This window comes from Lactuca sativa, chromosome 1, assembly GCF_002870075.4.
Source record: "Lactuca sativa cultivar Salinas chromosome 1, Lsat_Salinas_v11, whole genome shotgun sequence".
NCBI lineage: Eukaryota > Viridiplantae > Streptophyta > Magnoliopsida > Asterales > Asteraceae > Lactuca > Lactuca sativa.
The window spans coordinates 64,977,709-64,994,265 of NC_056623.2; the positions used below are offsets into that span (position 1 = coordinate 64,977,709).

The 16,557-nt window shown below is 34.8% G+C and overlaps 2 protein-coding genes across 2 annotated transcripts; both read right to left on the minus strand.

Moving 5' to 3' along the window:
• Nucleotides 1-9,402: 9,402 nt before the first annotated feature.
• On the minus strand, nt 9,403-10,949 carry LOC111893031 (uncharacterized). Its single transcript, XM_023889105.3, has 5 exons — nt 10,634-10,949; nt 10,149-10,249; nt 9,947-10,063; nt 9,776-9,877; nt 9,403-9,690 (listed from the first exon to the last, which is right to left on the minus strand). The coding sequence occupies exons 1-5, from the start codon at nt 10,869-10,871 to the stop codon at nt 9,520-9,522; spliced, it is 729 nt and encodes a 242-aa protein (XP_023744873.1). The 5' UTR covers nt 10,872-10,949; the 3' UTR covers nt 9,403-9,519.
• A 1,994-nt stretch (nt 10,950-12,943) lies between these two features.
• LOC111893021 (probable CoA ligase CCL7) lies at nt 12,944-15,174 on the minus strand. Its single transcript, XM_023889094.3, has 5 exons — nt 14,110-15,174; nt 13,838-14,027; nt 13,604-13,749; nt 13,446-13,513; nt 12,944-13,353 (listed from the first exon to the last, which is right to left on the minus strand). Exons 1-5 carry the CDS (start codon nt 15,094-15,096, stop codon nt 13,137-13,139), a joined length of 1,608 nt encoding a protein of 535 aa, XP_023744862.1. The 5' UTR covers nt 15,097-15,174; the 3' UTR covers nt 12,944-13,136.
• Nucleotides 15,175-16,557: the final 1,383 nt, after the last annotated feature.

Genomic DNA, 16,557 nt, shown 5'->3' on the forward strand with positions numbered 1-16,557 from the left:
AACGTATCTTATAGTTAGTCGAGTGTGGGCGAGGGCTCATATCTCCTTGAGTGTAGGCGAGGCCCGTATCTCCTAGTTGTATATTATATGATATGTGTATGGTATGTGGTAGTTTGGGGAGACTCGCTAAGCTTCGTGCTTATAGTTTTCAGTTTTTGTTTCAGATACTTCCGGTAGCAAATGGAAGAGCTCTGGATGACTACATTGCACACACCACAACGTTTTAGCCTGGGAGGATTTACTCTGAAGTTTTGATAGATGATTTGGATACAGTGTTTTGACATGATGTTTTGAGATATTACCACTTATGTTTTTATGTGATGATTGGATTACTATGATTTTATAATGATTTAAAACGAAATTTTTTGACTGTATTTTTTGGATGTTTCAATTTTTGACCTACCTTTCCTTACATAACGAATAAACCAAAATAGTATATGTTTAAACATCTGGAAGTAATCATTGTTACCACTGCAAATAAAAAAAAAATTAGTAGAATTTACTCCACAAACGTGATTAACTCAAATAGCAATATTCAACATTCAAAATTTTGTAAACGCACCTTAAATAACTTTCTCTAGTTCTGAATTGGTTCCAAAACAAATGATTCCAGCGTCCTCGTTCGAATCAACACCATAAGTAAGCACCCTAATCGAGATGTTATCGATTGGAGATGATGATTATGAGTTTAAATCCGATCACTATCCCTGCAACAATCGACATTCCATCTAAAACTATTTGTAACCGAGCAAATTTGAGCATCTCCAATGGATAAATGACTCAAAATCACCATTTTGTTGTAGTAGAGTCTCTTCGGAGTGAGATTGTGTTCCAACGGACAAGACTGGAACCACAAAACAGATCACGACCACATGCGGTTGACTCAGATGTCTCAGACAGTAATGGTCGCACCATAGCTGATACATACTATATAAGATAGAAAAGATACTGGCGGCGGAGATGACGAAGGCAAATAATTTCATATGAAAGTCAGGTAGACATCGGAGACGACGTTTTGCATCAGTTAATATGAAACTGAAAATAGGTTGAGACTGGAATAATGGAATAGAGAGAGAGAAAGTATATAGTAGGGATCTGTTTGGTGATTATGATAGTGGTCCGGTGGTTTCAAGGGCAGTCCGGTGATGGTGGATGATGGATGGTGTGTGGTCGATTGGGTGATAGGCTGATGGGTTTTTTATTAGTCAAATTAATAAAAGTAATTTTTTTTAATAAACTTCAAAATTTTCAAGATTTAAAGTTAGTGGTTGAGAATTGTTCTCATTTGTTCACGATTTAAGAAAAGTTCTAACATATATATATATATATATATATATATATATATATATATATATATATATATATATATATATATATATATAGAGAGAGAGAGAGAGAGAGAGACAGAGACAGAGACAGAGACAGAGAGAGAGAAAGAAGTAAGTTCAAATAAAACCAGTAAATAGTTTTAGAACGTAAAAACATTATGTTTATATTATTATTATGTAGTGAATGTTGTATATATCTATTGTTGAAGTAATTCTAATATGAATATTAACATTTGATTATTCATATATTCGTTAAAATGTTATTATTATATTATAAATTTATATATGTGCATTTTTGTTGTAAATTCTAATTTTAGTTTTAACCTGTGACTATTCATTTATTCATTGCAGAATAATGACATAAAGCTATGGATACAAAATTCATTGCAAAATAATAACATAAAAATAATGTTTTTACGTTCTCACACTATTTACTGTTTTTATTTGAACTATCTCATATATATATATATATATATATATATATATATATATATATATATATATATATATGGCTAGGTTATAATGTGGATGGACAACTATTGTGTGGACGTGTGGATAATGTTATTTTATGAAAATTACTAAGAGAATATGTTGTTTAGTAATGTGAATACGTTCAATCTCACATAACTACTGTTATTTTAATGGATTCTCACCAATTCTAATTCATTTTTGTTCTCATTCATCGTTTGTTATTTATTTTAATTTTTACAGAATACGACTCAATAAATATCTTGATAACATTCTGATAGAATGAGAATAATTAAAAAAATGTATAATAACCTTATAGACGATTTAATTAGTGAAAATGCTTAATAATTAAAATACTTAAATACGATTGAACGTATTCATAATATCAAACAACATATTTTCTTTGTAATTCTCACAATATAGCATTATCCACACGTCTACACAATAGATGTTAATCCACATTTGAACCTAGCTCTCTCTCTCTCTTTATATATATATATATATATATATATATATATATATATATATATATATATATATATATATATATATATATCATCCCTAATAAATAAAGAACTTTTTGCCACATGACATGCTCTCATTTATTTGACCACATGTCATTTTGTAGTTATTTTCAATTAAATTTTTACACATGCCATTTTGTGGTTTTTCCATTTTATTAAATTCTATATACTAATATTTAAATATATTAATTGTAATAATAAATGCATATCAATATCATTAATTGATATTTTTTTTAATTTCAGAATTTCTAAATTAAAATCTCATTCCTTCCCAACGGTCGCAAACAAGTCCAATTTTTCGAATTTTGCCACCGATAGAAACTCACTGTCAGTATTACACCGACGGAGAAAAAAAGACCTGGCATGGTGTTTTCCGCCGGTGAAACCTTCTATATCAACATACCGCTAGTAAAACCTTCATGACACCGTAAAGCCTAAAAATAGTGAGTAAAAAAATTAAAAAGAATATTTGTATAAGAAAAACATTAAAAGGTAAGGGTGCGTTTAGTTGCGGAAAATGAGTCGTTTCCGAAAGAAAATTTAAGAAAAATGAGAATTTTGAAAACGCGTTTAGTTCGTCTATTTTTCTAAATTTTTTATGGAAAATGAAAATTTTCTGTACAAAGAAATTGGAAATTTTTGGAAAACTGATAATCATTGTTTTCCATATTTTTCAAATTTTAAAATTTTTCTAAAATATATACACACACCCACTCTCACCCCATCCACCTCTACCTACCTACCCCCACCCCCCATACACACACACTCAAACGACACATGCATACCCACCCACACCCACACCCCCACAAATACACGCACGCACACACCCATCCCCATTCCCACCCCCACAAACACACACACTCACACACACACAAACCCACAACTACCCCCCCCCCCCACACACCCACCCACCCAACACCACTACCAAAATCACCGACCTACCATCACCATCTCCACCACCACTACCCCACCACCGCCGCCACCACCACTGCCACAATTTCCTCCACCACCCTATCATCACCACCATCGACCTGCTACCGCCGCCGCCCCACCCTCACCGTACCACCGAACCGTTTTCTAAAAAAGATAGAAAAGTACACATCTAAACACGTTTTTTAATTTTCTAAAACTGAAAATGAAAAATAAATAAGTTCTAACTAAACGCGTTTTCTAAATTTTCCAATGAAAACTAAAAACGGAAAACAAAAACTGAAGAAAAACGGAAAATGAAAACTGTTTTCCGTAACTAAACGCAACCTAAAATTTTTGAATTTTTTTAATAAAAGGTTTACTAATAAACCATGTATAAAAAATAGTTTGGTACCTAAATATATACAGAATTATATAATGGGATAATATCACTGTAGCACATGAAACTTTCATCAATTGGCTAATTTGGTCCTTAATGTTTTTTTTGGTACATTAGGCCAGTAAACTCGTAAGTGGCCGGCCTCTTAATTATACCATTTTATCAAGTTTTAGAAGGTTACCCGGTTACAATGCTTATGTGGCACGCTGATGTGTCCAATAAGCTTACGTGGGAAGCTTATGTGTCGAAGAAGTCCAATTGTCGATATAGGCTTATTAATTCAAACCCTTATTCGGACCTCCATTAAATCTTTACTTACCGTTCTCTGAAAAGTCAAAGACTTCCCCCTCCCCGACTATTTCCGTCTTGAAGAAGAATGTCTTCGAGCTCATCGACGTCAAGGAATCAGCTACAAGTCACTCATGTTCAGTCGCAAGAAGGGGTAAAGGTTTGAGATTGTGTCGTTCCAGCTAAAGAACGAACTTGTTGGAAGATAAAAAAATAAAAAAAAAATAAAAAATAAAAAATAAAAAAAAACCTGGGAGGCGATTCTGGAATTGTCAAAACAGTATGGTAGGTCCCGATTCTCTTGATTTTGATAAGTTAGTATTTTATGGTTTGATGTATTGTTTTTTTCTGTAAAGACGATAATGGTATAATTGTATTTTATTTCATCTGTTAAAAACCCTAATTTTATTTGCTTCTTGACGATCACTGTGAATAAAACCCATTTCGTTGGTACATTAAAGGTAGCTGCTTTGTGATTGTCAATCAAACCCTAATTTTATTGGCTTTTTATAGACTAGGTTAAGGAAATGTAGCTTCTTCGAATGGAAAGATAAAGAACAGGCAGACAGGTACTACAAAAACCTGCTATATTCTCTGAAGCAGAAACTAGATGCCAAAGAGGAACTGTCTGAGATGAACAAATTGAGGAGAAGGATTGTTGAAGTGGAGTTTCTGCTGTCACAGGAGCAGTATAAGGTGGCAAAGAGTGAGAAAGAAGTTCATGATGCAAGGAAGGCAATATGAAGGTACAGGATGATAGTTGCCCTGTTGTTTGCTTGCTTGGCCCTATGTGTTTTGAAGGTAGGGGTGATTGTAGTTAGTTAGGTTGGTTAGTGTAAGCTTTTGTTTTTATGGGATCCCTTGTATTTTTTGTAAAGGCAGACTAGAAAGTCAGTAATGATGGGCATTTTGTATGTATTGAAGCTGCTTTTAGTTATAAGTTGGGGTTATCAACCTTGATGTGTTGATGTTGTAAGGTGGTAAGTCCCTAATGAAAGGACATATGATAAGTAATGTAAAAAAATATTCAAAGTCCCAATTGTAGGGAATTTTGTATAATCAGATGTTGATGTTAATCAAACATATGCATGGCATGTATTCCCAACAAATATATTTAATTAGATTGGTTGTTGTTCATGTTTTAAATTTGGGAACAAATTAGGAAGTGGTCCATGTGGAAGTACACTATGTGTATGGGACTATTTGTAGTCAGTGGGTGTTTTAATAATGAAAAAATGGGACCTGTGAAGCCATTATAGAACCATATCCGGGACCATATAAAACATCCCCATGCATGCACATTATTCCAATTTTTTCCATGCATAAATATTTAAAGCCAAATGTCATGATTTTACTTAAAAAGGCAACATACTTTCATACTTCATGTCATACATAAATAAATGACCAACATACCCTTTTCTGTCATACATAAATAAGTGACCAACATCCCCTTTTCTGTCATACATACTTAAATGACCAAAATACCCTTTTCTGTCATACATACTTAAGTGACCAAAATACCCTTTTCTTTCATACATACTTAAATGACCAAAATACTCTCTTCTTTCATACATACTTAAATGACCAAAATACCATTTTCTTTCATACATACTTAAATGACCAATATACCCTTTTCTTTCTTACATACTTAAATGACCAATTACCAACATCCTATTACATAAACTTTAAATATAAATTACCATCATCATATTGCATAAACTTTAAATCCAATTTACCATCATCCTATTACATAAACTTTAAATAAAAATTACAATAAACATTAATCAATTACAAGAGCTTTTCCCTTCGAATTTCCTGGATCATCAACACCACCAATTGTTTTGCCTAATTTCAGCTTCAATATTCTCTCTGACTTTCTTCTCCTTATCTTCTTCAAAATCTCTGAAATTGGCCTAACACTTACCTGCTGAACTTGGATAACAGGAGCAACCTCCTGAACATTAACATTATCAACTTGGGCATTAGGAATAACCTCATCAACCTCCTGAACATTAACATTATAAACTTGGATAACAAGATCAACCTCCTCAGCCTCCTCATATTAAACAGCTTCCTCGACCACAACAGCTTCCTCAACCACATCAGCTTCCTCATCCATAACACCCTCATCACCTTCATAACATCTAGGTTGAGTAAATTGCATATAATGACTAAAATCCCCTGCACTACTAGATTCAACATCAGTAGGAGTAACTTGCATATCATTTTGAGTCGTATCCATCACAATTAGAGTCATTTCAACCTCTTCATGTTGTTGTGGTTCACTTGTACTACCCTATATGACATGATATAATTATGTTAGTAACAAATCTTATGTAAATAAATTTAAATTTTAAATTGTTTTACCTGTTCTGCATTTTGCTTCACACAAACTTTTTGTTTCTTCTGTTTCTTCACATTTAACTTTTGGGGCCTTCTCTGTGGACAAGTGGCCTTTTTGTGACCTATCTTCTTGCAAATACTACATCTGATTTTCTTTCCAGCCTTAGAAACCCTGTGTGTTCCTGTATTCTCTGTAGTGGATTTCTTCCTCTTAGTAGCTGGCCTACCAGGCATCCTTCTATTAATAGGAGGCAATGGTGGAGTATAGTTTGTCTCTAGCCACATGTCACTGCTATTCATGGGAGCAATTCTGTAATTGTATGCCTTCCTAAATGTGGTTGTGCTAAACATGTTTTCTACATAGGCTTCTACATCCCTATTAAGAAAGGATATGCTAGCTACAGAATGAGCACATCCATATCCATTCAATTGCCACAACCTACATGAGCATGTTTTCCTATCTAAGTCCACCTCATATGCATCTATTGCTCCCCTTACCTCAAACAGGTTTAATCCACTTGGTAGTACCTAATAATGCCTTTGAGATTTTTTAAGCAAATTCACCTTATCCCTTATCTATGGACAAATATGATTTCTCCATTGTTGTCCCTTTAATTTCATGTTGTAGATTTTGTCCATCATGTATAATCTTATCTCCTCTAACATGGTTATTATGGGTTCTTCCTGGCATCTACTATTACAGCATTAAAACTTTCTGAGAACCCATTTTCAACTGCATCACAACACCTTCCAGTTTGAAAGAAAGCTCTTGACCATGTTTTAGGATCTTTCTCCATGAGATATTGATGGGCATCTGGGTTCAATGTCTAAATTTCTTTCATCACAACTTTAAAAGCATGTTCATTTGTGGCTTTAGATGCTCTCCAAAACAAGGTATGATATATGGCACCAGTAAATCTCTTCTGCAAATTCTGGCAAATATGTCTAGCACACTGCCTGTGCTCTACATATGGCAGCAACTCCTTAACAGCCTCTATAAAACCCTATAGTAGTACAAAGGTTTAATTCAGATAGTGTAAAATAAATATAAATGCATTACTATGTAAAATACTAACCTTATGTTGGTCTGACATTAAACTGAAACCATTGCCTAAATTCAAGTTTAGATCATCAATGAGAAGCTCTAAAAACCACTTCCAATTCTGCTTGTTCTCCACATTAACCACTGCCCAAGCAATAGGATATATCTTGTCATTTGCATCCCTCCCAATAGCACAAAGCAATTCTCCCTTACAAACACCTTTAAGAAAACATCCATCAAGACCAATTATCCTTCTACACCCTTCAATCCAACCTTATTTAACTCCTTGAAAACAACAATAGAACTTGTTAAAATATTTCTTTCCATCTGGACCATCCTCCATATCTAGTTTCACAGTTGACCCAGGATTTGTCCTTAAAATCTCATGACCATATGACCATAGCTTACCATAATGTTCAACAAGGCTACCTTCAACAAGTTTCAGTGCATACTTCTTTGCTCTTCTACATTGCCCCATACTAACTTGGATACCAAACTTGGCCATTACTTTCAACCTAAGCTTCCTTACACTTTTTTTCTGACTTTGTACAATCTCTTTGGTATAGTGACTCCCAATCCATGCATATGTCACCAATGATCCAAACTTGAAGTTCCTAGCACAATTCAGCTTTTAGTGACTTGATTTGGAAACTCTCTTCATCACTCATCCAGGAAGCCCATAATCTAAATGTGCAAGCACCCTTGCTACACCTCAACAAAAGTCTTGTCCTATCATTTTTTTCAAAACACAATTGATATCCATTAGCTACAGCATAGTTACACAACATTGATTTTACTTGCCTTAGACCCTTAAATCTCATCCCTAGAATTGGTTTTTGTTTTTTCTAGTGTAATAGCTCATTAGTTTGTATGTTAACTTCAACTTCTCTCCCATTGTCATCATCTACAATGTTGTTTTCATCCTCATCATCAACACATAACTTACTCAAGAAAGGATCATTTGATGTCCTATTCATATGCACTACAACCTCATTAAACTCAAATGCAACATTCCTAACTTCATCTATGTTATCTTCATTTTCACCATCAATACAAGACTCATGTTCATCAACATCATTATCATCATCATTAAGCCACCCATCAACACCAACCCCAATATGATCCACATAAACCGAAATTACACCATCTGTTCCATAAGCATCAAAAATAAAAGCAACATATTCCACATCATTTGAAATGGGATTAAGCCCTTCCATCAGGGAATTGCCTGGTTCACAGTAGTAAAACTTTTTACACTCTTCATGCATGAAACGTTCGAAGAAGTTAACAAACTCATAATAAGTCATAGAAGAAAAGTCAACATCAGTGAACATGGTTTTCACACCACCAATGTAAGAGAAAGGATTTCGATTAAATACCCCTTGGTAGTTCAGTTCCACCATCGCAAACAATCTATTAGGTTCCGATTATGCCATTGCTGCGACTACTTTGTTTCTTCAGCTCGATCACAGGAATGCTTCACAAACCCTAACTCGGTTTCTTTTACAGCTGCTTAATGAAGACGACTGAAGTTCAATAGTTGAAGACGATAGGATTTAAGCTTCTTATATCATTAATTGACGTGGCATATCTCACGTGGCATTGGATTAGACAAAAGATATATATTAATTCACATATATTAAAGGTCAACCGAGAAACCTTCTAAAACTTGGTAAAATTGTATAATTAAAATGTCACTTACGAGTTTACTGACCTAATGTACCAAAAAAAAACTTTAAGGACCAAATTAGCTAATTGATGAAAGTTTCATGTGCTACAGTGACATTATCCCTCCCTTATATAATACATTATCCCATGTCATTTACAAGACACACGACGTCAAATCAGAAAAAAAAAAAAAAAAAAAAAAAAAAAAAAAAAAAAAAAAAAAAAAACTTATATCAACCGGTCATGGTCATATTGGTATATTTCAAACACACTAGACAACAAGTTTAATCAAAGATAAAAACCTTTTAGTGACTAAATACATACACATAGCAAAGTTCATCATCCTTAGATGTCATTATTGGACCAAATTTTTGCTATTTAGCTTGTTTGTGCAAACTTTCTGAACAGTGTGATCAAATTGACACACATAAATGGTTAAAATATACACTTCAATATCAATGATATGATACAGTATATGTTTTATACAGCAATTTATTTACAACATGCACGATGAGATTATAATTTATACATCACAATTCACAAATCAATCTACCATAAATTCCATTGCCAGAAAACCTTGTCCACAATTCCCCCACCACTCTTAACAGCAATCTGTAATGATTCAGACGCAGGTGGGACCCCCCAAAGTAGTGGCACAGCAACCGTCATTGTTAACCTTTCATTCAAACCCCCCTTGCTAGCCTTCTCAGCTACAACCACCTGACATAACACAAGACATAACAGGTTATACTGCGTTTGACATGCACCGATCAGACTGAAGTCAGTGAGAAGAAGATTTACATACTTCTCCACCGTGCTCCAAAACAGTGTCTTCAACTACATCACTTAACATTTCAATGGAACGACAAAACCCAATGATGCAAAGTCTTCTTCCCATATCAAGACCCTAAATTGTGCATTTCTTATTAATAAACAATTTGAAGGGTTTAAGAATAATAAAATGTGACTATTTTACATTTGTGGCTGCGATATCAAAGAGTGCACCCAAACATAGGCCTTGAGCTGGATCCATGTAATTGCTTTCTTTATATTGTTGAAATCTTGGGGAGGTTTTCACCTTGGATTGCTTCTTCTGATTACCCAAGAAACACAAGATTTTTCAGGAAAAATAATAGTTTAATGGTGTCAAAGAATGAAAGTATTGATCTTTAATTTACATGTGCTGAAGGGACACGTTTAGGGACCATTAATCCTCCAATTTGAACAAGTCCATCAGAAGTGAAGAGTGTGATTGTTTCCTGTTGTTCCCATTCGATACCTGGAAACGTGTTAAGGCAAGTTAGGTATGTTTTGATTAACCGATTAGTGGAACAGTTGCCTTTTACTTCATATAATGGGAGGAATAAATACAAACAGTGAATCCCTAATACAAAAGAAAATCTTGCAACGGAAAGAATGAACGATTCGAAATCACATGTTGTTATTGATGTTGATCGGATCGTCCAGTACAAATTCAAAATCCTGGAAGTTCTACAAATTTTAAATGATTCAACACAAAACTATACAAACTGAGCATAAAAGGAAAACGATTAAACAATCAATTAAGGTAACGACATTTCCTCACTACGATTCATGTAATCCAAGTAAATTTGCAACAGAATTAAAAAGGGATCGGAAAATTACTAAAAAATCGTAAGCGTACCACTATCTCCACCAGAAGACTCCCAAGGATAGAAGCCAAAAGGATCATCGGCAGAGAAATTGCCGGAAGAATTGGAGGATGATTTGGCGGTGGATGAAAAGGAACGGGATTGAGAGGGGAGTGAGTGACGATCGGAAGAGAATCTATGGAGAAGTGTGGATGAAGAAGATGGAAAGACATCGTTAAAGCGAGAAGTAGAAGGAAATGTTGAAATTGAAAGTGCAGAGGAGGAAGCCATTTTAGGGCAAGATCAAAGGAATTTTGATGTGGAAAAATTGGGGATGAAGAAAACAAATGGAAAGGAGAAGTGGCAAAGTTCGTCATGTGCCACACAAAATACGGCTGACGCGTGGACCATCTATTGGATAGAATATTTTAAATTTAAATTTAATCATTTTGATTTCGTAATTTTAAATTAGAGAAATTAAATATCCCGTAAAGAATGACTTTTTGGCTGTTTAATAAGAAAGAAATAGAGTCGAAATTTTGTATGGATCTATTATTAATGATCATATCATTTTGTATTAATCAATTCTGACAGATTCGATAAATGTAGTGATCCTATAATTTATAACTTAAATAAAATATTAAATCGTCTAAACCATGGAGTATCTTTCTATAAAACGCTCCAAAATCAAGTGTTACCCGTTACCCGCTAACCACTATCCGTTACATGCTATCAGCTAGTTTTATCAACACGCCCATAATCACCAATATCGAAATAAATTCAACATATAATATACCTATACTTAGTTTAGTGCATTTAGTTCAAATGTGATTTCTAGTGTTTAACGTCCATCCCCTTCAAACAATTACGATTTTAAGAACATGTTTCATTCCTTTCAAATAATTACGATTTTAGGAATGTGTTTATCCGTTTAAATGATTTGTAGGGCTTCTAGGTTTTTAAGAAAATGTTTAGAAGACCCTTCGATTTCAAGGGTTTTTGTTTTTCGGTATTCGGAAATCTAAAAAATCAAAAAAATGATTTCGATCATGGGTTTCTACGTATTCAATATCACCGTAAATTCAAAATTGGCAGGAGAAGATTAGCGGAAAATTCAATGATGGCCAGAAACTCATGTTTGACCAGAAAATATGTCAGAATCCGACAAAACTCATTATACCCTGTTATATGGGTAATTTTTAAACAATTTCAAAAAGTCCAATGAAACCAACACAAAAAGAAATTTTGTGAGGAAATCTTAATATGTACAAAAACAAATTTTTGTTACAACTATAAGCCCTTATCCCTAAAATAAATAATCATCAATCTGATTGTGTTATATAATCGTATATTCACCGTCTTGAAGACTCATTCTACTATGTGGAAACCTTGTTCCTCTTTTTCTCTACATTATTCTTTAGTAGCATATTAATAATCTTTTCATTGTCATTTAATACTAACGAGAAACAAGCATTTGTTACACAACAATAACAAAAGCAGTTTGTCCATCGACCATAGTGGTTTCCCAAATTTCGAGGTTATAATGGAAAAGGGCTCGCATTTGGCAATGATACTAAGCCATTTTTAAGGAGTTGTATGACAAACCCTTCTCCTAATGAAACCCCATGATTTGAAAACATGTCAATAAGTTGTTCATCACATCTTCCGTGTGCTTTACCAAATGGCTATCACGCATCATGTGATGCTTTATTACACAATTATACCTAAATCTCATAAAGTCGTGAGATATGACAAGATGTTTACATTTTGCCTCCACTTAAGAACAAAGATGTTATAGTCAAAAGAGACAGTCGGCATGCAAAAAACACACCATAAAAACAAGCACTTATTATGCCTCTTCAAATTGCAAATAAGGAGTCGTTTGTATCGGATGATAATTTTTCTCTCAAAATACCATAAGGCTGGAGGGAGTGGTGTCGCACTTTCTCATGAAACCGCAGTGACACGTAGGCATCATCTCACCTATTACCACAAAAATATGGTTTCATACCGCACCCAGGGAGTGGTGTCACACTTGCATTTTTTTTTTAATAAATAAAATGAACCAATCAGAAGGAGATAAGAAAAAATAACCAACCACATTGTTTGAAGAAGTGCTCCCTTGAAATGCCTCATTGCACCAAAGGTGGTGGTGTTTGTGCTTACGTGGCAAGGGGAGTGCGGTCGGCACCCACCCCCTCTAGTCTAACCATGTTCAATAGCATTTATAAGTTTAAACCTTTCTTCTTTCCATAACCCATGCCAGCGTCAAAATCCACTAAGCAATTTCAAATACCCACAATATGGAATAAAAAAATAAAAAATCATCAAGTAATCGTTTAGGCAACATCACAAAGATAGTATTCATCTATGAATATTGATATCATGATATTTATGGCGATATTATTACATATATAATATAAAGTATATAAAAGATACAATACCCTTTTTTGTTGATGATCAAAAACAAAAGTTCGCCCTCTAGATCATATATCATAAATGCAAATACAAAATACTAAAATGATATTAAACAACATCAAATATTGATAATCATCTTCAAAGTTTGGATATAACTTTTTGTCTAAGTTCCCTTCTCAAAATCTTTCCTGAAGCAGCCTTTGGAATCACTTCAATGAATGCTACCTTCCTTATTCTTTTAAAAGGTGCAACCTGTTTTGCTATAAAGCTTTGAATCTCTTCCCCACTAAGTGAGCTTCCAGCCTTAATTACAACATATGCCATTGGGATCTCGCCTTCTTCATCATCAATATATCTACAGGAAAAAAATAAATATCATATCATGATTTCAATTCCAGTATTAAAAAAAATGTCAAAATTAAAATTTTTATATAAAATCCTACTTACGGAACAACTGCAGCATCCATAATTTCAGGGTGAGAAACTAGCAGCCCTTCAAGTTCTGCAGGTGCCACCTGTCAAGTGTCAAGAAAGATGAAATAGTTAAAAACCAAAAAAAAATATCAACTGTAAATCGATAAAGTTTTGAACTTTAATGAAATTACCTGATACCCTTTATACTTGATAAGCTCTTTTAATCGATCCACAACATATATTCTTCCTTGTTCATCAAAATAACCAAGATCACCTGTATGCAACCAACCTTGTTTGTCCATGGTTTGCTCTGTGGCTTCTTTGTTATGGAAATATTCTGTAAAATAATAGCCATTTATGTGTTCTTGTTTCATGGGGTTGAAAGCTTGTAGAAAAAACATAAATCCCAGAACAAAAGGATTTACCTTTCATCAAATTTGGTCCACGAACCCATATTTCCCCCAATTGCTTAGGCGGAAGAGGTTTTAGAGTTTCTATATGAATGATTTTAGATTCCATTCCTGGACAAAGTACTCCAGATGAACCTGAATTGAGAAATCCTGCCCTTGTATTCTCGATTGATATAATTCCACCTGTTTCTGTCATTCCATATCCCTACCGAAATACCAAACAGATTTGATATGTGTATTTGAAATGGATGAAATGGAGATAGTTTTTTGGATTTTGGATAACGTACCTGTAAAATCTTTGCTTGAGGAAAAATTTTGGAGCATTCATCCATGGTGTCCTTGCTTAAAGGTGCTGCACCGGTCCCAATCTCCTGCAACGATGAGACGTCGTACCTTCTGACAATCGCCGGCTGTTTCACCAGCGCCACCACAACAGGCGGTGCTGTGTAAAGGTGTGTTACCTTGTATCTCTGTATTGCATCCAGAGACTTCTCCAGCTCAAACCTCGCCATCACGACTGTGGCGTTCCCTCTCTGCAACTGTGCGTAGGTGAAGGTGATTAATCCCATGATGTGAAACAACGGGACCACGCATAGAAACACGCTTCTCCCTTCCTTGTAGAATTCCTGATCGGATGTCACCATTAACGCCGTCGCAATTATGCTCCGGTGAGTCAACACCACTCCTTTGCTCAATCCCGTTGTACCGGAAGAGTAAAGTATCGCGGCGACATCGGATTGATAAACGGAGGGAGACAGAGCGGCATGGTTACTCGATTTCGCTACTAAATCTGAGAAGTTTCCGAGATCAATTAACGGCAGATTGAAGCCGTTGACCTTGGAGAACAGCTGGTCAACCGTGATAATCAGCTTAGGTTTTGAATCGCTGATTTGGTGGGCAAGTTCTTTAACTGTATATAGCGGGTTAGCGGTGGTGGCGATGGCGCCAAGAGAGGTAACTGCGAGAAAGGCTACAGGGAAGAGGATGGAGTTCGGAGAGAAGATCAGAATGACATCGCCTTTGGAGATACTGTAAGTATAGTGTAGTGTCTTTGCGAAATCGGAGATTTTTCGTTTGAGCTGGTAGAAAGTGAAGATTTGATGGGAGTTAGGGTCGATTAAGGCAGGGCGATCGGAGTAAACAGAGAGGTTGCGGAAGAGAAAATCGACAATGGAGGTGGTGGGTGATTGTGGAAGGGGGACGGGTGGTCGGGGAGAGGTGTAGATTCCGGTGTTAGGATTGTAGAGAGAGTGGGGGTTTTGATGATCCGCCATTGTTGTTTACTGAGAGAAAGGAAGACAAAGAAGGGAATATGACAAACAACTTATACAGTTTTCACAAGACTACAAATTTCAATATGTCTTTAGTTTTTCTTTATTCAAAGTCGTGAAACAAAAAGTCTTTCTTTTTAATTTCACATATGACAACTTAGAATTTTATATTTTTTAAAAAATCCGATTATAATCGATTCAATCGATATACGTCAATAATAGTCGCAATAACCAAATCTTTTGGGTTACTTTTTATGCATTATCTTTTATGAAAATATTTGGTTATTTTTAACTTTTTTATGACTTATTCTTAAAGTCATCTTAGTTGTTCAAAAAACGTTATTTTGATTGGTACAGTTCTATGAGGCTGCGGCTTTTACGGCGGGCTAATGACTTGATAACTAAGAAACTATGACGTATGTATACATTTAGTTTTTTTTTATGAGAAAATGACAAAAATAGCCAATTATACTAATTGCATTACAAAAATAACCAAAAAAAATCGGGATTACAAAAATAGCCACCCATTTCGCAGGTGAGAAGGCCCCATCTGCGAAATGGGCATCTCATCTGCGAATGTACAAGTGCCTGAAGCACAGTTGTGCTTCAGGCACTTGTACATTCGCAGATGAGAAATTTTTTTTTTTTTTAATATTTTTCGGTATAAATAGGGGTAATTTCGCAGATGGAATAGGTCCCATCTGCGAAATCCTCTGATCCTATCTGCGAAATGATGATTTTTTTTTTTTTTTTTTTTTAAGGTTGACTACGAAATGAATTGGTTTGACTACGAAATGGGCTTTGCTATATAAAAATTTTTGTAGAAAAAATATCATTTTGGTTGTTATTTGGTTTGTGAAATACTCTCTATCTCTACAATTTGCTCAAAAAATGATTGAATATTTGGTTTGTCTTGTAACCGGTGGGAGATGGCAAGTTAATGGAACTAATCTGGAATACATATGTCCACAGGGAGGTATTTCTGAATTTGCTTTGATATTTTCTGAGTATATTAGTTATAGTGATTTTGTATCTATGGTAAGAAGCAAAATTGGTTTGTTAGACAAATATAGAATTAGTCTTCGTTTCCACCATCCTAAATTAAATTATTATATAGCTATAGTTGAAGACGTGGATGTTAGAATGTTGATAAACGTAATCAAATGTAGTGGAGGAAGGGCTGTGAAAGTGTTTGTGGTGGTTGATGAAGTTGAGGAGGTTAATGGGGGCGGTGAAATTGGAAACGAACTTGTTGGTAATTTATGCAGTTTTAAAGGGAGCAACGATCCGATAGGTACTTTCAATACTCCTAGTGTACCTCAGTTTCACAGTGTTGCTGAAAATGTTAATGTTAGTTATTCACCTATTCAATATGTGGATCCCGAGAATTACAAGTATGTTGGTGATGATGATGTTTGTACATATCTTAATCATGTTGGTGGTCGTTGTGATGATGTTGCCGAA